This window comes from Pteropus vampyrus, unplaced genomic scaffold, assembly GCF_000151845.1.
Source record: "Pteropus vampyrus isolate Shadow unplaced genomic scaffold, Pvam_2.0 Scaffold105, whole genome shotgun sequence".
NCBI lineage: Eukaryota > Metazoa > Chordata > Mammalia > Chiroptera > Pteropodidae > Pteropus > Pteropus vampyrus.
In genome coordinates this window covers 1,687,346-1,705,169 of record NW_011888886.1, presented here as the reverse complement: position 1 = coordinate 1,705,169, position 17,824 = coordinate 1,687,346, and the positions used below count along the sequence as shown (strand labels likewise).

Genomic DNA, 17,824 nt, shown 5'->3' with positions numbered 1-17,824 from the left:
CGGTGAGGCGGCCAGGTCCCCGGGCCCTCAGCAGGGGCGTCGCCACGGACGCCCGAGAGGCCGGGGCCCGTGAGGGCCGAGCTGGGTCTGCGCGCCGGACGGGCCGAGCGGCGGTACCTGGGTGATGGAGTCGCCGAAGAGCAGCACCCGAGGCCAGACGAGGAAGCCAGCGACGCCCCCAGCCTCGCACAGCGCCATGGGCCCGGCGTCCGAGGGGCGGAGCGGCCCGGATATCCCGGCGGGGCGCGCGGCGGGGGGCGCGGCACCTGCGCAGTTTGATTTCCCCTTGTCGCGCGTTCGCGGCCCCCTGCCTTCCGGTGCTCCTTGAGCACGGCTCCTTCGATGGCCGCCCGGCCGTTTTTAAGATGTACAAGACCTGTTGCGTCTTGGAATGCTCGTTTTTGCCCGTTCACAACAGCTCGCGTCCTGCATTCATTCGCTTCCGGGGAGCCGCTCTCTGGCCATTGTCGCCAGTCGGTCTCCCAGGTGGAAACCACCCCGTAAAGGAGAGGTTTGGTGCTGCCACCAGATGCAGCATCACCCCACCGCCTGCAGGCGGGTTCAGATTTCCAGCAAATGGCAATAGAACAACGGAAGGAAGTACTTACAAGGAATTCATTCATCACATGACCATCTCTTGTTAAAAAAACCATTTGTCGAAGGTTGTGATCTCTTTTAAGAACAACTTATTCATGACACTTGCTAGACGCTGGGGCAGACTATTCAAGGGCTGTCGTGCAGGAGTTTGGGTAGGGGAGACAGATGCGGTGCAGCTCTCAATACAACAAATAAGGGGATTCACAGTCAAGGAGCAGGAGAGCGCAGGCGGTGTGAAATTACTGCGGTAGGAGAATCCTTTGCGAAACTGACCCAACGTGGTTCTTGCTGAAACCAGACTAAGGCGGCCAAGGACAGAGCTGAAGGTGGCGCCTCATCAGAGAAGGCTGAGGAGCCCGACTCAAGTTTGCTGGGAGTCCTTCTCACCTCAACCATGCAATGACGTGTGACGGCTGCGATGAATACCAGCTAGAAAGTGTGTCTTGAAACAACAGTTTTAGGTGAAAAACACAAGGGCCAGGAGAGCAGTGTGTAACAGAAAAGCTGATATACCTTTTCTGTGGCCTGGAAGTGAGGTATCTGCTGGGAAACAGGCTGGAGCTGGAGAGGCAGGCAGCGTGATGCAGCGGGGAACCAAATCTTTAGGCCAGTGGTTCTTGGGCTTCAACCAAAATCCCGTGGGGAGCTTTAAAACGTGCTGGTTAAGGAGCCTCACTCCAGGCCAACCAGCTTAACTTCTGATGGTAACACGTGGGCATCAGGGTATTTTTTCTGTCCCCAGGTGATTCCATTGTGCAGCTAAGGCTGAGAACCCTTTAGGCCAAGTCCAGGTGTTTAGACTTCATCCTAATTACAACGAAGCAACCCAGAAAGGTTTTTAGCAGGGGAGGCTTGAGGGCTGATCTGTATGATTTAGAAATCAACTACAGGCATACCTTGTTTTACTGCATTTCACTTTATTGCACTCCAATTTTTTTTTTTAAACCCTCCACCAGCAAAAAAGGATTACGATACTCACTTTAATGCAGTGGTCTGGAACCGAACCTGCCGGATCTGCCAGGTCTGCCTGTGTACAGAGAGGAGACAGGTTATGGCAGGTGCCAGAGGCAAGAGGATGACTTGGATGCAAAGAGCCCCCGTGGAGATATGACAGGGGCAGATTCAAGAGCAACTGAGACTCCTTAGCTCAAATTGGTCACCTCAGGGAGAGACTAGGGGAAAGGACATGTTTGTTTTTTGCTGTAAATATTCTGCATTGTTAAGATATTACAAGTGTATTTTTTGTAAGTTAAAAATGTTTTAAAAGCTATCATAATAAATTTTAAAAATCTTATGACATTTAGACCTTCGGTTTGGGCCAAAGACAAAGTAGGCTACGTTACAGAAATAAATGTATTTCATTTCATGTAAAAAGTCAGATTCATGCACTGAAGTTTGTCATCAAAGCTTTGGGGAGGAGAAGTCAACAGTTATAAGTCACCGAGAGGTGAGGCAAGGTGAGGCCTGAACAGTACTGATGGAATTTAATGGCTGGAAAACAGATGCCTTTAGCTTGACAGTGAGTGTAAGCAATGCTTCAGTTAAGCTGTGTGTGTTTGTGTGTGTGTGTGTGTCGGGAGGGAGCTAGTTGAGGCACATGCTTGTTCCCTCTGCGGAGGTAACAGTCAGACCTTTTCATCCATGCGGATGCCACGTCAGCCTTGAGCAGCCTGCTCCCTCAGCAACAGCGCCAGACACTGCAGATACTCTTGTCTGTGTTGTTATTTGCAAGTCTGAATTACACGTACTTCAGAAAACTGGACTAATGATTTACACATGAAATAATTCAACAACCGATACCTGAATACCCTTGAGCTTAAGTCATAAATTGTATTCTGAATATCTCTGAACTGAATAGGTAGCTATTAAACAAAGAATATATTATCGAATCTCAAAAGTCCTAATTTTACAAATGCATAAATTAAGGAACTTGGCAGGAGTATCAGGAGGGAAGAAATAGAAAAAGGGCTTAAAAGTTTTAAGTGAGAATCTCGTATTCAAATTCAGAATATGGATATAAAAATACAAATAATATTTTCTTAAAAAGTACAAGAAGACATTGATTCAGTTGGCTATGAGCAGACTTAAGGTTTCAGTGGGAGCTGCATACATGCTGCATGTGGAATCAATAAATTCTAAAGTAAAAGTGTCTTTAGCAGTTCTAAAGTAATGGACAAATTAGTTGGTAATTTAGCAGTATTCAAGCTGTTCGAATAATGGCCATTTGTTGTCGCAAGTAAACAGGCTACCCCGGAGAAACTAATTATTTTATTTTAAGTCACAGAAGTAAAGTCACGCATTATAAAAGTTTCAGCGCACAGAAGCAAGGTCCTCAGCGGGCTGGCGTGAGGGCCTCGTACAGTCTCTGTGCAGCCAGCTCCACCATTTCCCGGAGAGATTCGTCATCTTCGCTTCCTTCCTCACACTCGACGGCCTGGAAATGGAAACACGAACAAGCCTTTCACCTCGAGTCTAGAATTATTGTGCGGAAGATAAACTAAGACTCTTCAAGGACAATCATTTCCTAGAGGGGCGGAGGTCACCACAGCACTGCAGGGTGACTCCTGACGCACAAGGCTGAGTCTGACGAGAGATCAGTCTGGAAAGTCTAGGGGACTACACTCACGTCACAGCCCACACTCTGAGCCAGCAAACGATGCTGAGGGATGCAGTGTGGGCACCACAGATCACTCAGTGAGCGGTGTCCGGTCATCTACTCGTCTCCCGACATTCGGTATTACGTCTGACTTAGACTCACAGTCTTCTAATTACTTCACAACTACAAAACACTCTATGCTGTTTAAATATTTTTTTATCATACCATAAATAGTCTTCACACAGAAACTGTGGAAAGAAAAGCATCCTTAATTCCATGACCTAATGATAACTATTAACATTTCAGTGTATAACCTTCTAACCTCATTAGCTATACATATATATTTATTTAAAACAAAAATGGGATAATTATACTTGCTTTTGTGTAACTACTTTTTTTCTACTCAACTATATCGGTGGACAAATTTGCACACTAATAATCTACGTCATCATCCATGTACGTGGCTGTATATATAGTATTCTATGTATGAGGATATACTTCTATTCATGTTGTAATCAATGCTAAAATAGACATCCATGAATATATATCTTTGCTCTCTTGCCTAATTATTTTCTTTGCTTAAATCCAGTAAGTAGAGTTGAGAATAAAGGTATTTACTTTTTTAAGATTTCTGATGTCTATCACCAAACTTTACCTTGCAGAAAGGGTGTCAGAGCTAATTTACAACCTCCTCCCCAGCCCCAAACGGCGCTTGAGGATAACTCTTCCCGGTTCTCTCACTATCGAGGGGTCATGGCACTCTAAAAATTTCAGTATGTGCCAATATGACAAGCAAACAGTGCTATTTCATACTTTACATCTGTATTTCTACTAATTATTAGTGGACTGAACATTTGTTTCACATGATTATCGGCTATATTTTTTTCTCTAATGAATTACTTGTTTATGTGCTTAGCTTTTTTTTCTATTGAGGTAAAATAAATCTGTTTTCTCAAAGCATCTAAATAGTAAAAGAACATACAAAAGAAATTTAAAGCATATGTTACTTGTTTAGCATAACTGTTCTCATCTTCAAAACAACCCTGCAAGGAAATATACTTATTCGTTCATTCTTGTGAAATAACTACGCAAGATCTGCTGGTGTGAGACCACAGTAGGCCCCATACTCTCAAATACTGTCTGTAAAAGCTGCTGGGATCTTGCTGGTACAAACAGAAGAGCGGCCTCTCTGAAAAGCCCCGAATCGACTGGACGCCCAGACAGAGGCATGCGCAGGTGGATGGAGGCGTACTACGTAAAAGAAAAACAACGGGGTAACACGCGCCCGGGGAATGCACACTGCGCAGCAACACGGCGACACACGGCGGGCAGGTGAGAAATGAAGAGCGAGAGTGGGACACTCGACCTGCACCGACAACGCCCTCGTAAACCACCAGCACCGAGGAAAACGAAAGGCAGTGCCAAAGCGCAGAGACAGTGCCTTAGCTGTGGCATCAGATTATTTTTGCCTTCACTTTATCTTCTAAATGGATTGAAATGTGGAGCAGCTACATACCCGTGTCTCCAAGTTTATGTTGGCGGTTTTTCCATCCACTGTGACACTAAGACTAGAATCATCTTTTACACTTACACAGTCTTCTCCAAATATGTCCCTTAAGATAAACAAAGATACATCAGTGGAAAATGCATTTACAAATATGTGGAGTAGAGTTTTATATATTTGGGGAAAAATAATATTGAAAATAGGCCTTAGTTTTGAAGTATCTATACTTATATTTACTTGAGCTATACTTGTTTACCTTCATATATTTTATTAATTTCATAAAGCAGATCGAACACACGGCTATCATTTATTCAGAATGCTCTATTCAAGAGGCCTTGTGCTAGGCACTTTATATACCTGCTTCTAACCTGTAATAACTCCGGTAAGGTGGGAAAACAAGACATAGGAAAGTGATCTGCCTAAAGCCCAGGGCTGGTAAGCAGCAGAGCTGGGATTCCAGTCCACGCATCAGGGCTGAACTGGTCCCACATCCCCTGGCTGTCTGCTCCTTTTAATCACCTCCAAACACCTCCTTGGAGTTAAACCCTGTGTTCACTGAGCATCTCCTACATGCCAGGTGCTGTGCCTGGTGGTGGGGACAGGGAAGTCATAAAGACAATCCCCGTCATAGAGAAGCTACAGTTAAGTCGTTCATTTCCACATTCGTCCCTGTCACAAGTTACACAGGCATTTGCAAACAGCAGCCCAATCTGCATGCTGGAATGGGCAAAAGTAGCCAAAAGCATCACCTGGACCACCCCTTCTATGGAGCTGTTAAGATTACTCTGGGCTGCAGCTAAGCCTGAGGTTCTAAATTAAGTAAAATGTATTACACAGCCACAGGTACTTAGAATTAGCTAGAGTGTTTAGCTAGAGGTTCGAACTGCTTTTCTGACAGAAACACAGGCAACAGAACCACCCAGCTCCCTCCCCCGCCACCATCTTGAGTGATACCGGGGGCAACACTTACTGCAGCATGATCTCTAACCTCTTGCTATAAACGTGCATTTCTAATTTTTTAGAGACCTTCTGTACGGCACCTGGAAAAAAAAAGCAGCAGAGGTCAGTTTACAAATTCCTATTTAGAATAATTTCCAAATCAATAACCAGAACATCGTTACTGATGGAGTGATTTACCAGAGGCAAACATGCATACATATCATGTACCTGCTGAGGCAAATTAATATTTTTATCATTTCGTTTCACATTCTTGTTAAAAAAACCACAAAATGACACTTAAGATTATTTTAAATTTTATTTCCAATGTTTCCCATATTTCATTTATGAGCAGAAGTGAGTGAAATTATAACTCCAAGAATGTTAGGGGCACATCCAAGCCCAAAGATCTCTGAAGTCTTTTGTCTAAAATGTTACATACATTTAACATTCCACTATGTATAATGCACCCAAAATTCTTACCAAACTATCTAAAATCACTTGACGTCAGATTACCTAGCTTCCCCTGAAGTAATTGACGGTCCAGAAGGATACGCCACATTTGACTTGGGGTTGCAAGTTTGCCCCACACATCACTAAGCACCTGCCAGCCCATCACCAGCAGCAAAACCATGCAGGATGAACTGTCTGGCAGTTCCTCAAGAAGTTAAACAGAGTGAACATATGACGCGGTCACTCTATTCCTGGGTACTGACCCAGGGAGATGAAAACCTACATCCACATAAACCTGTACCTGAACGCTTATAGCAGCACTATTCATAAATGAATGGAAAACAACCTGGATGTCCATCACTTAATAAATGGATAAATAAAATGTAGTATAACTATACAATAAAAAAATTATTCATCCATAAAAAGGAATAAAGTCTTGATTCATACTACAATTCATTCATGGATAAACCTTGAAAACATTATACTGAGTGAAAGCAGTCAGTCCCGAAGACTACATATTATATACTTCCATTTATATAAAATGTCCAGAACAAACAAATTTACAGACAGAAAGTAGATCAATGGTTGCCTTGGGCTTGGGTGAGAGAGAGAGAGAGAGAGAGAGAGAGAGAGAGAGAGAGAGAGAGAGAGAGAGAGGAGAGAGAGAGAGAGAGTGAGTGTGTGTGTGAGTGAAGGAGTATGGCGTTTCTTTTGGGAGTGATATAAATGCTCTGAAGTTGACTGTGGTGGTTCTTACTCTGTGGTAGAAAAGAGCCAAACTGTCGTTTCTCCTAAATTATTCTGTAATTCAGATCATAGTTACTCTGTTTTTAACTCGTGAGTTTTAATTGAATATACGACTAACCAGATGCCAGCCAAGAAAGCTATATAATAAAACCTTTATACCTTAATTATAATCTTTAACTCCATTATTATTAAGTATTAAATAAGCATTTAATTTATATGTAAAAAAATCTCATAAAATACATTACTGAAAAATAAGTATCTAAGCTATAAAACTATATATTAAAAGAAACTCCTCCGATATGACATTATACCAAATGTGAAATCATACAATTATACACATATACCTGCCCTTTGTAGGTCTGTGTCAAAACAGGACGCAGACATGCTAAAAACAGATGCAGCGTAAAACGGAAAAACACAGTGGATAGAAGACCATAAAGAGTACACTCTGAAAATGTATACGCTTTGCTATGTGTCCTTGGTGAGAATGGGGGTGGGGAGATATAGAAATTGAACTTGGGGGTAAATACACACACACAGGTACAAATGCAAGTGTTTGCAGAATCTGGACTGAAGTGTCAACGGACTAAGAAATAAAAAAGGAACGAAATGCTATCAAAGAATCAGTCTGTTTCATAGCAGGTGCCACTAGAACTGAGCTGGCAAACTTGTTCTATAAATGGCCAGATCTTGTTTTAGGCTTTGTGGACCAGACGGTCTCTGCAACAACTACTCCACACGCTGTAGGAGCTCAGAGAGCAGCCTCTGGCAATATGCAAATGGACGGCATGGCTATGTTTCAATAAAACTTTATTTACAAAAACAAGTAGAGGGCTAGATTTGGCTCATGGGCCCCAGCCACTGACTCTGTTCTCCAATGTTAAAATACCCAATTTGGACAGGATAAAGCCAATCAGTTAACTAATAAATGTCTAGCATGAAGGTCCTCAAATTCCTCATGTGTAGCAGAAGGGTGTGCCCATCCCTGCAATACTTTTCATCTTCTGAAGGAGCAAGTTCTACTTATTAAAGCCCATCGCTTAGCCCCAGGGGGGGCTTCCCATGCTAATACACCGCAAACACACTGTGCATCTTTTTAAAATTCTTCTTGTCTGTTTTCTTTCTCTCACTCCCTGTACTGAATCCATCAGAAAATACTGCCGGCTTTGCCTTCAGAATCCCTCCAGAACACAACTACCTCTGCTGCCTCCGCCACCGCCACCCAACACTGAGCCTGTCTGCCGCTTGGGTGACCACAGGCCCCTTGCTGGAACCTCTGCTAACAGTCTGCTCTCAATAAGCAGAAGAGGAACCCCTTGAAAACCCTACAGTGTAACCCATTTCACTCAGACTACAAGTCCAAAGTCCTTAAAATGGCCATGCAGGCCCGACACAATCTGGCCCCACACTGAGTGCCGGCCCGCAGAGGGCAACAATCTGTTTGATTTGTTCACTGATGTTCAGTAAACGCCTAGAAAAATCCCTGCCAACAGCAGATGCTCAATAAATAGCTGTCGAGTGAATGTTAAATAAAAATACGAAGCACCTCACTGCTTCAGAAGAATAAAAATTCTCATTCTGGATACACCGCAAAGCGGGGGAGAACTAGGGAACAGAAGGCAGCCCGCCAGTTTAACGCGATGAACTCGTGGAAAGAGCCTATTGACATTCGTCTGCAACAAACTTCTGCTGAAACGCCCAGAGGCCGATCATCTGAAGAAACACTTATGTTATTATTACTGTAAGATGGGCCACTAATAATGTCATAGTTGCTTTTAATTCAACTACCATAGATCAGAGATAAAGTACATTTCCACTTTGAACTAGAGAAATAAGAACAATACCGAAGATCAAGACAAATCAATCGGTGACAGTTCACATTAAATATTTAATGAACAGCAGACATTAAATATTTGGTGGTTATCTGTGAAACCACGGCATCTTTTGTGTTTTTCAGGGTAATCGTTAGGTGGAGCCTGCATCAGAACAGCAGACGACATCTTGACAGCTTAGTTCAGTCTCATGCTCTGTGACCGTCCTCCACCACGCAGCATGGAAATGGGCTTAGAGCACCTCGGACAGAGCTGAAGGCTACCAACACCTGAACTGGCCCAGGAAAATCTTTCTGCATAGAAATTTCATTTTTCAGAGCAGTCTATAAATATCTGACAAAAATATCACAGAACCGACTTCATTTTACAAAAGGGTTGCCTTGGAGGATAGAACACAGTTTGATTCAGGAGCGTTTGATTTGAATGGAACGAACCTGAGCTACGCAGTAGCTGTGCTCGCAGGAAACTGGGCGTCAGTACTAAAAGGCATGCCATGCCCACTGACAGCTCCGGGTTTCGTCCTTTCCTTCCTGCCCCTGCCCCTTGTCCCTCGCCCCCTGCGCTGGGTCTGACCTTGCTGACCTTGTGAAAGGCCTCCTCCCCACGCAGCGCCGCCCTGCGCTTTATCCCTTATGGTTTTATCACCTGAGACCAGAAAATGCAAAGCAATGAAATAAGAGCCAACTAACAACTGCCTTTAAAACTTCCGTCGTGGATGGACCTGTGTGCCACGGCAAGGACGGTGACAGTGCACACCACGTGACAGTAGCTGGGAAGTTCTTCCGTGGCCTGTAGAAACGCACAGCTCCATCTCCTGTCACACGCACACGGGCGGGGGTGGGGGGGGTCCCTATCCACTAGTTAACTCAGCTAAAACACGTGATCAAATGGTGTCCAAATTATAATTTTTACGACTATTCCTCAAAACAAATTCAAACACTTACAGGTAACTCAAGTGAGTAATTTAGACTTCTCCGGGTATTTGTTCATTTCATAGTATAGATTCAGCCAGTTACAAGAAGATGGATTATGAAGTAGTCAGCTAAACTTTTTTTCTCCTGAAATCACAGAACTACTTATCTAATTTTAAAAAAGCGAAATATTCTATCAGAACAACATCTGATAGAACTTCCCCTAGGATGCCACATGAAAGGCGAAGGCTGAGAAGCCTCCCAGGATATGTCATGGGTGCCTTCTTCCCCTAGGAGCAAAATGGGGCTGCCTTATATGCCAACAACGCACACCTTAAGACATGGATTATACTAATTATGTATAAAATAAAATCCAACTGTAAAGAAATAACAAAAATATGCTCACTGGTGTTTTCTTTGGTTGAAAATTACTACTTAGAAAAAACAAAGTTATTGCAAAATTGCCCCATAGGGAGAGTCCAACTTATTCCACAAGTTTCATTAGACAAGAATATAGCAGCCTATTTTCCTATTAGACATGCTGGCTTAGGATAGTGATATGTCTTTAAAAGAACTGTCACTAAGAGATTTTATCTTGGTGTTAATTGTGACCAGATTTTTATAGCACAAAGACCTAGGATAAATAGTGAAATATTAGTAATGTGCATCGTTATGCATATATTGCATCTTAAAGGTCATAGGAATGAAAAAAAATCAGGAGATTTCAAGTTCCTTAGGATTCTACTTTCTGCTTTCTCGTTTACAGAACCATGGGAGAAGTGAAAGAATTCAATGATAAAATGAAATGCATGTATAATAAATGAAAAACGAAATCATTGTGTACCTTTCCTTATTTTCGGGTTTGACTGGACTTCTAGTATCACGGTTGTTACGGTATCTGCGTACATGTCGTTGGAAGGGTTTGCCAACCACTGCAGAGCAAAAGGCAGAGTGAGGGAGGGTCAACGACGGCCAAGCACAGAAGTTGCGACCACCACCACCCTTCCCTGGACTGTGCACCTGGGACTAGTGTCTCGTGTTTTCACTGAAGTTAACTGATTCACTGTTTGCTGAAATTAACAATGCTGGACTTCTTTCTTTTAATAACAGTAAAATGTGGTGAGCTTCCTTTGAGGCTAGTGTTTTATATGCATTATCTCATCCAATTCTTATAACGTCTTCATTTGATAAAGGAGAAGATGGACTCAAAAGTGACTTGAGTAAGAAAACATAAGTAGTCATCGCTGGAAATGGGATTCAAACTATTTCCCAATCACTATGTTTCGGTAGCACAGACAGAATCGTAAGAAGGTAGTATTTTTACACATTTCCTCTTGCTTCTCATTTGAAGCCCTGGCACTCTTCCAGTACCCAGTGCTCCTAGAAAGTTTTCTATGTTTGCCAAGTTAGGGTGAGACCAGTATTTCAGAAATAGTGCCCTCCCTATTGCTTTTCTCTCTCCAAACAGTACTTTTACAAGCAATATGAGGCCCTTGAAAAACTTCCCCTAGGATCTTCTCTGACATGTTAACTCTAGGGAACAAACATACGTTCTTTAACAGCAGTTAGCAGAAGAGCCAAAGTAACGTCTCTAACAACTTTCTCCTTTCTTGGATATTAATGTTTTAGATATTATTGTATGTAACGTCATGTTACAGATAACTAACTGTTCTTTTGGACACTTTCTTTGGTTATTTTTGGCCTTATAAATCAAATCTAGACTTCAATCACAGAACTGCAGTGGGACCCAAGCTGGAAGATCTTTTTTGTTTTAAAAAATAGTATGTATAAACAGAACCCCTGGCCATATAGCTGGAAAATTTGCATACAATTTACAAACGGACACGTGGACCCCGCCCTCGATCATTCAGTTCCAGGGTCTATTTTGGAAAATCCTTCTTTTAACTTAACAGATGCCAACCTATAAAAATCAATCATCAAGTTCATTTGCTGTCTGGGTGCCAAATTCTACCAGCAGGAGTTTAAAATTCTAATAGTGGGAACCATATTTACCTAAATTAATAATTTCTTGCCTTTGTGGATTTGGGTCATATTAATGTTGCTTATTTGAGTCTGCAAAATTTCATTCTCTTTGCTGTATGACAAGTTTTAAAGTAACAGAATGAGATTATTATTTTGAGAACTTTCTTTTCACATAACTGAAGACACCCTGGGGTACCACAAAATCAGTTCAGACTTACTCATTTGAGACCTCTACTCATTACACATATTAAATATGAAGTCTTCATTTGTTATTATTTCTACATATAAAATGTCTAGCTATGTTATATTTAAAGCTGATCTTGGAAAGAAAACTATACACACAAATACTTTCCAACAATTTTTTCCTGAATGGGAAGAAACTAATTTTCTCTACAATTACAGGTGAATTCTGAAAACTTTTTTCCCCTCCTTGTTTAGGTAAATGATCTTATCTTACTTCTAGTACCACCATTCCTGGTTCCTGTATTACAGTAATATTTTTGAACACTTTCAAAGCAGGTTTTTCTTGAATTTCTAATTCTTCTACATCACCTGAAAGAAAAAAATTATAAGAAGTATATAATTTTCTGATAATCTTCCAGAGGCAAAATTATTCATTTGTTTATAGGGACAGCTGAAATAAAGCTAATATATAATAAAAAAATTTAATAACTCACTTATATAATCAGATTTACATAGCTAAGTTAAGTTTTATATTAATTGCTTATAGTAACTGAAAGATTTCAACATGCATTATAAAAATTCATATAACTAGACAGGATTGACCTTAGACAGTAAACATTTTATCCGTAGCAAACTTTGATGACTGTCGAACATCCGTGTTTGTATAACATTTAGTCACCAGCATCTTAACATTCGACATGAGACTGGTCAACTTCCAGCAGTCACTTCTACCTCTGTCTTCAAAGATTTACTCATCCCACAGGGTAATTCTGTTGTCCAAGATGATGAGACTTTCCTGGTCTTCCTAGTGCTTTCTAATTAACGATTAATGCAGACATTTTATTGACTTCCTATGCTATGACCTATAATTCTAATGAGGTTCTGAGGTAAAAAAAGATATTCTTTCCACTGGTTTGTTTTATGGTAGTCTGTTTTGACTTATGAACATAGTAACAGAAAGTGTAACATAGCTTGAAGTACTCCTGCTTATTTGGGAGGCCACACCTTTCCTTAGTCCCTGCCCTGCACTGTGTTGCTGCATAGAAATCTCTAACTCGGCATGGTCTAATACGAAAGCAGGAGGTTTTACTCTTTTCCTGGCCTTTGGCTCGTCACACGCTCTCATAAATCCTGCTGTTTCCAATGGCACTAATAGGACCAGAAAAATTGTTTTCACTGAACAAAGCAAAGAAACAGATAAAATCTCGGTAGGTAAATTAGATTTTAAATACAAAGAGCAAAGACTACTGATATTTTTAGAATTTTAAGTGGATCAAGTTTAAAAGGCATAATGAGATTTTAAAAAATCGATGTGTAAATTTTCAAAATGTTCACCTAAATGTGATAACACGACCAAGTGAAGTACAAAAGAAAATTTGTGCAATTCTGAGACGATTAACCAAAATTAAATATTTTTTCTTAGACATATAATTATTCTACTCAAAAACAGAAAGCAATTAAGTGAATTTCAATAAATATATACACACCTGTCAATTTCTGTAGCTGGTAATAGAGCAAATTAAAAGGACCTGTATATGGAATGGCTTGGGTTTGTTTTACAGTGCTCATGGCCAAGTCAGTATAATCTGAAGAGGAAACCAGAGTAAATACACTTTAAGAAACAATCCCACAAAATACAATCTGCAAACACACCAGGAGTAAACAGAAGCAAACGTAAAGTAAATGAGGATATGTTTTCAAGCTAACATGCTCCCTAATTTGTGCCCATCCTACACTGACCCCTGCCCCCCATATCTACCGTGCACTAGTAACTTTATGCTCTGGCCATGAGGAAGCACCCTCACTCTCCTGAACACACCAGGTCCCCAAACGTCTCCAAGCCAGTAAGCCAGCTGTCCTCCCACAACTCTTCTGCTTGGCAACTCCTAACAACCCTTTGCCACATGCGACAAGTGCTGCCTGATTTGCAAAGTTTTTCCTACTCTTCTCGGCCCCTGTCTCCTCACATATTTATCATGCCCTTCTGTGTGTCACTGGTCAGTACTGTGATCAGCTCTTGACAAGGATGCTTTTCTCATTAATACAGCTTTTCCAGAGCTTGGGCTGTGTTTCTGTGTTTTTAAATAAATCTTTAGTCTTTTAGCACCTAGCACAGGACCTGGCACAGAGTAAGAACTCAATAACTGCTGAATAAAGGAACAAGTTATATTCTTGTTCCTGATGGCCTACCTTGCAGATGAATACCTACACACAGCTGCTATTTCTTATTCCTTCATTAAGCACTTCGAATTTACTATATAAATAAAATCGATATAAATAAATAAAAGTGCTACATAAGTAAAATTGAGCAGTTATTCACTCGAAGATAATACCATATTTACCGCAAAAGTAGTGAGGGGTTAGCATTTACACAGGCACAGAACACAAAGGCCCAGCGAGTGACATGAAACTACAGGTCATGAAAATCAAAGTGCTTGGGTGGGGAGTCCAACATTAACTTCAGAGAATAAAAGTACAGTACTCCGTGTGAAAGGTAGGAAACAGGCTTATAAAGGGTCACCAGGAGTATAAGCTGCCTTAGAGGTAAATTTACGTCTCCAATGAAGAAGCTATTTCATAAAGAATTGAAATGTTTCACTAGTTCAAGGAAGATTCGCCCCCTCCCCCACCATAAAGCTAAGTGGATTAGTTTTCATGTATTTCTATGTTATTATTTGGTTGTTATTTAAAATGTGGCCAGTAGATAAGAGAAGTTTTCACAGATTTTTTTTCCAATGCTAAAATTAAATTATATATGACATTTCATAGTATATATACTTACTGGAGAGGTCACAAGGAGAAAGGATGTGATAGTTAAAGTTTCTTTTAACGAGTATTCCTGAGACCCGCTGGCCTTGTTCTGGTTTTTTGTCTGCTAAAAAGCCCATGACCTATTAAAAAAAAAAATAACCCAAAACAACTTGAAGACAATAGAAACTTGTAAAGTCCAATTGATTCAGGTACTCAATCATAATGATGACCGTTAGACATTCGAACTAGGAAAACGACACATGAATTTAAACATGAAACACAGGAAATGTCACATACCCCTACGACTCGGGCAATAACAAGCTATGAGACCAAAGGGAAGAGTCGCAGGGCAGATCTGGCAAGAATCTTTATGTTGATTCAGTTCCAATCAGTTCAGCAAGCAAGTAAACCTACTAGAAGCTGGGGCTTCAGAAAGCTCTCGACAGCTCCAGTGGGAAGGACAGCAAGCGCCGGCCAGAAATGCACGTGCTCCCTCAGCCTGCTCCTCGACCTTGTACACAGAGGGAGCCCCTTACACACAGGTGCGCGTCCACGCTAGACTCGCGTCCACGCTAGACTCGCGTCCACGCTAGACTCGCGTCCACGCTAGACTCGCGTCCACGCTAGACTCGCGTCCATGCTAGACTCATGTCCACGCCAGACCCAAAGCAGCCTCTCTGAACACAGAGGTCGATAAAGGCAAGGAGAACCCACACAAGTGAGAGGCAGCTTTTTAAAACAGTAATGACTGTTCAAACCTAAGAAAAATGAAAACTTTACAAACATGAAACCCAACATTCTTAAATATAACTTCTCTCAACTACAAATAAATGAACTCAGAGAGGACAAAGACCTCAAAGACAGTGCATTTCACACTCGCTTATCTTTAATCAAGTCAGGAAAAATGGCAGCCAGGCAGTGAGTACGTCTGTTCTTATAACTGTAACGGATTTCCTGGGGTTATTTTCTCCTTCAATGATGGAGATTTAAGGAAAAGGCTTTGCTACCAGGACACTGATTTGGCTACAGTGATGTCCTACGTGCTGACACGGTGGGAGTACTTGTCTGCCTGGGGAATAAAGGCGCTCAGAGGGCGGGACTGAGTGGTCAGTCTTCTGACTTGCCTTCTGCAGCTGGCGGCAGCCTCCCTCCTCGTCCACGTGTGTGCTCGTTTCCTATGAGCTGACTGGTTAACATATGCACAATTGGTTGGCCTGACATTTCTAGAAACTAAAGTATTATGGATTTTTGATAGTTCTTCGTGGATCTGATTTTCTTGACCTCATTTGTTTCTGTTTTACATGGTTGAGGATGGTCCCCAAGAATCTGACTTTCCTCTAAGTAAGGTTATTGTGTTTGAGGGAAAAAAATAACTAAAGATCATTTTAAATAACCAAAATTATGGTTAAAAAAAGAGAACACTCCAATATGAAACTATGTGGGGAGCAGACAATGGTGTCTCTATGTATATACAAAGTTAAACATAACGATGACATATACTTAAAATTATGTTCTTAGTTCCACAGCCAAAAAAAATTTTTTTAAATGCTGCGCACGACATTTCTTGAGGATTTATAATGCGCAACGGCCTAAGAAAATTTCTGGAAAGTCCTGCTATCAACTTAGCTTCACTCTGTTCGGCTAAGCTTCCCCTAAATTGTCTCACTGCAAAACTCTTCTTCTTCTCCTCACACTGCGACCAGCAGAGTCTGGGAAATACAGCTCTAGATTCCCAAAGAAACGTATTTCTCCACAGGTAGAAGGCCCGTTCCATTAAACTGGCCCCTGGAAAGCTCTGTGAACAGGAAGACTCAGGAGTAAATACTGCCATCTGCTCTTCTTTGGCAACAAAAGCCACATTTCCTAACTTTTGCAAATTTCCCGCCCCTTCAAACTCAGTGCAAGAAAGGCTATTCGGCAATCGGCTCCCTCTGGCCGGCTCTTTACATACGAAGACTGCTGTGAAGCTGCTCGTTCACACGTGCCTGATGCTTAAAACCTCACATTGACCATTCCAGAGCTTCCCTTAGTGGGATCTTAAGATTTTCGATAATAGGATAAAACTGCAGGCTTCTTGCAGCATCTTTCTAAAATGCCAGGCAAGGTTTTTCTCAACTACTTCTTTTTTAAATTCTGAAAATATTATATTTCAGCATCAAAAATGATTAATCTTCAAAAAGACAAATTTTGATGAATTCCATCATATTCCCAGACATATATGCTTAGAGCTGTGGGCCTATTTAGATTCTGAGGGAGAATGATAGGAGGTGGACTGAATACTGTACTGGATACAGTAAAAAATCAGGTAAAACAGGTAAAGACATTTCTTTACCCTTAGACATGAGAATAAAAAGTGAGGATGTGGATTAAGAAGCTATCAAATTCAACTGTATTAAGATATCATTTATTTGAAAATTTTCCATGTGAAAAATTGAGTTAGTAGAATCAGAAGCCTGAAAAGTATAAGAATAAAGTTCTTACACTACACTGAGTAGAAAGAAATCATCGTTAAACATATTACCTTGACGTGATAAAAAAAAAATGATTGACTTTCTTAAAAAGTATACATTTCTCTGAAGAAAAGACATGAATAGGATTAGAAACCACAACCTTTACCTTGGCTAATTTTTCTCCTCTGAAGTTCAAGGTCACTGCTTCTGTATTCCGAGGATTGTGAACCTCTATGTGAACTTCATCATTATCTTCATATTCTCGAATCAGGGCTGCTTTCAATCTGGCCATTTCATTCTGTTCTCCATGGACTAAAATCTACATAGAATACATTTTAAAAGAGCACAGGGAAAGACCCTTAGTTTAGATCAATAATGGCTCTTATCTGAATTAGTTAAATATATCATACGGCGATACGCTTGAAGTTATTACATCCCTACTTAAAAGGACCTCCAGTCATACTTGTATAGACATTTTCATTCTGTTTGGCTCTAAAAGATCCTTATGTGGAAATATTTCAAGAGAGAGTAAAGAAATTCCTATTCTACTCCAGTTTTTGCCACTAACAAGACACACAACTTTGTGGAAGCCAGACTTCCAAGGCTTCTACGCGCGCACTGGGCCAGGTGACTTTCCTGCCTGGGCTAAGAGACACCTGTCCAGCATCGCTAGCAGGCAGAGGCATCTGGGCCTAGCGGTGCAGAGCCCTGGCTCTGGGGCCTGGTGCTTTAACACAAATCCTGGCGCTGCCACTTACTAGCTGTGTAACTCTGCGCAAGTTACCTAACATCTTTTCTCTCATCTACAGAACAGCTGTTGGTTGTGAGGAGTAAGCAAGCCGATACATATAAAACACTAGTACAGTGCCTGGCACATGCCG

General features: G+C 41.3%; 2 protein-coding genes across 4 annotated transcripts in view; both read right to left on the bottom strand.

Moving 5' to 3' along the window:
• The window catches only part of IAH1 (isoamyl acetate hydrolyzing esterase 1 (putative)), an 11,333-nt gene extending 10,695 nt beyond the window's left edge, over nt 1-638 (bottom strand). Inside the window, exon 1 of the mRNA XM_023533587.1 lies at nt 118-638. Coding sequence (XP_023389355.1) covers nt 118-623 — 506 coding nt within the window. The 5' untranslated portion in view covers nt 624-638. The remainder of the gene's footprint in view (nt 1-117) is intronic.
• Nucleotides 639-2,847: 2,209 nt separating this feature from the next.
• The window catches only part of CPSF3 (cleavage and polyadenylation specific factor 3), a 35,752-nt gene continuing 20,775 nt past the window's right edge, over nt 2,848-17,824 (bottom strand). For all 3 annotated transcript variants that reach the window (XM_011365115.2, XM_011365114.2, XM_023533586.1), the window contains 8 exons: nt 17,110-17,262; nt 14,525-14,633; nt 13,230-13,328; nt 12,017-12,111; nt 10,421-10,508; nt 5,668-5,737; nt 4,710-4,806; nt 2,848-3,031 (listed from right to left, as the gene is read on the bottom strand). In XM_011365115.2, coding sequence (XP_011363417.1) covers nt 2,930-3,031; nt 4,710-4,806; nt 5,668-5,737; nt 10,421-10,508; nt 12,017-12,111; nt 13,230-13,328; nt 14,525-14,633; nt 17,110-17,262 — 813 coding nt within the window. In that variant the 3' untranslated portion in view covers nt 2,848-2,929. The remainder of the gene's footprint in view (nt 3,032-4,709; nt 4,807-5,667; nt 5,738-10,420; nt 10,509-12,016; nt 12,112-13,229; nt 13,329-14,524; nt 14,634-17,109; nt 17,263-17,824) is intronic.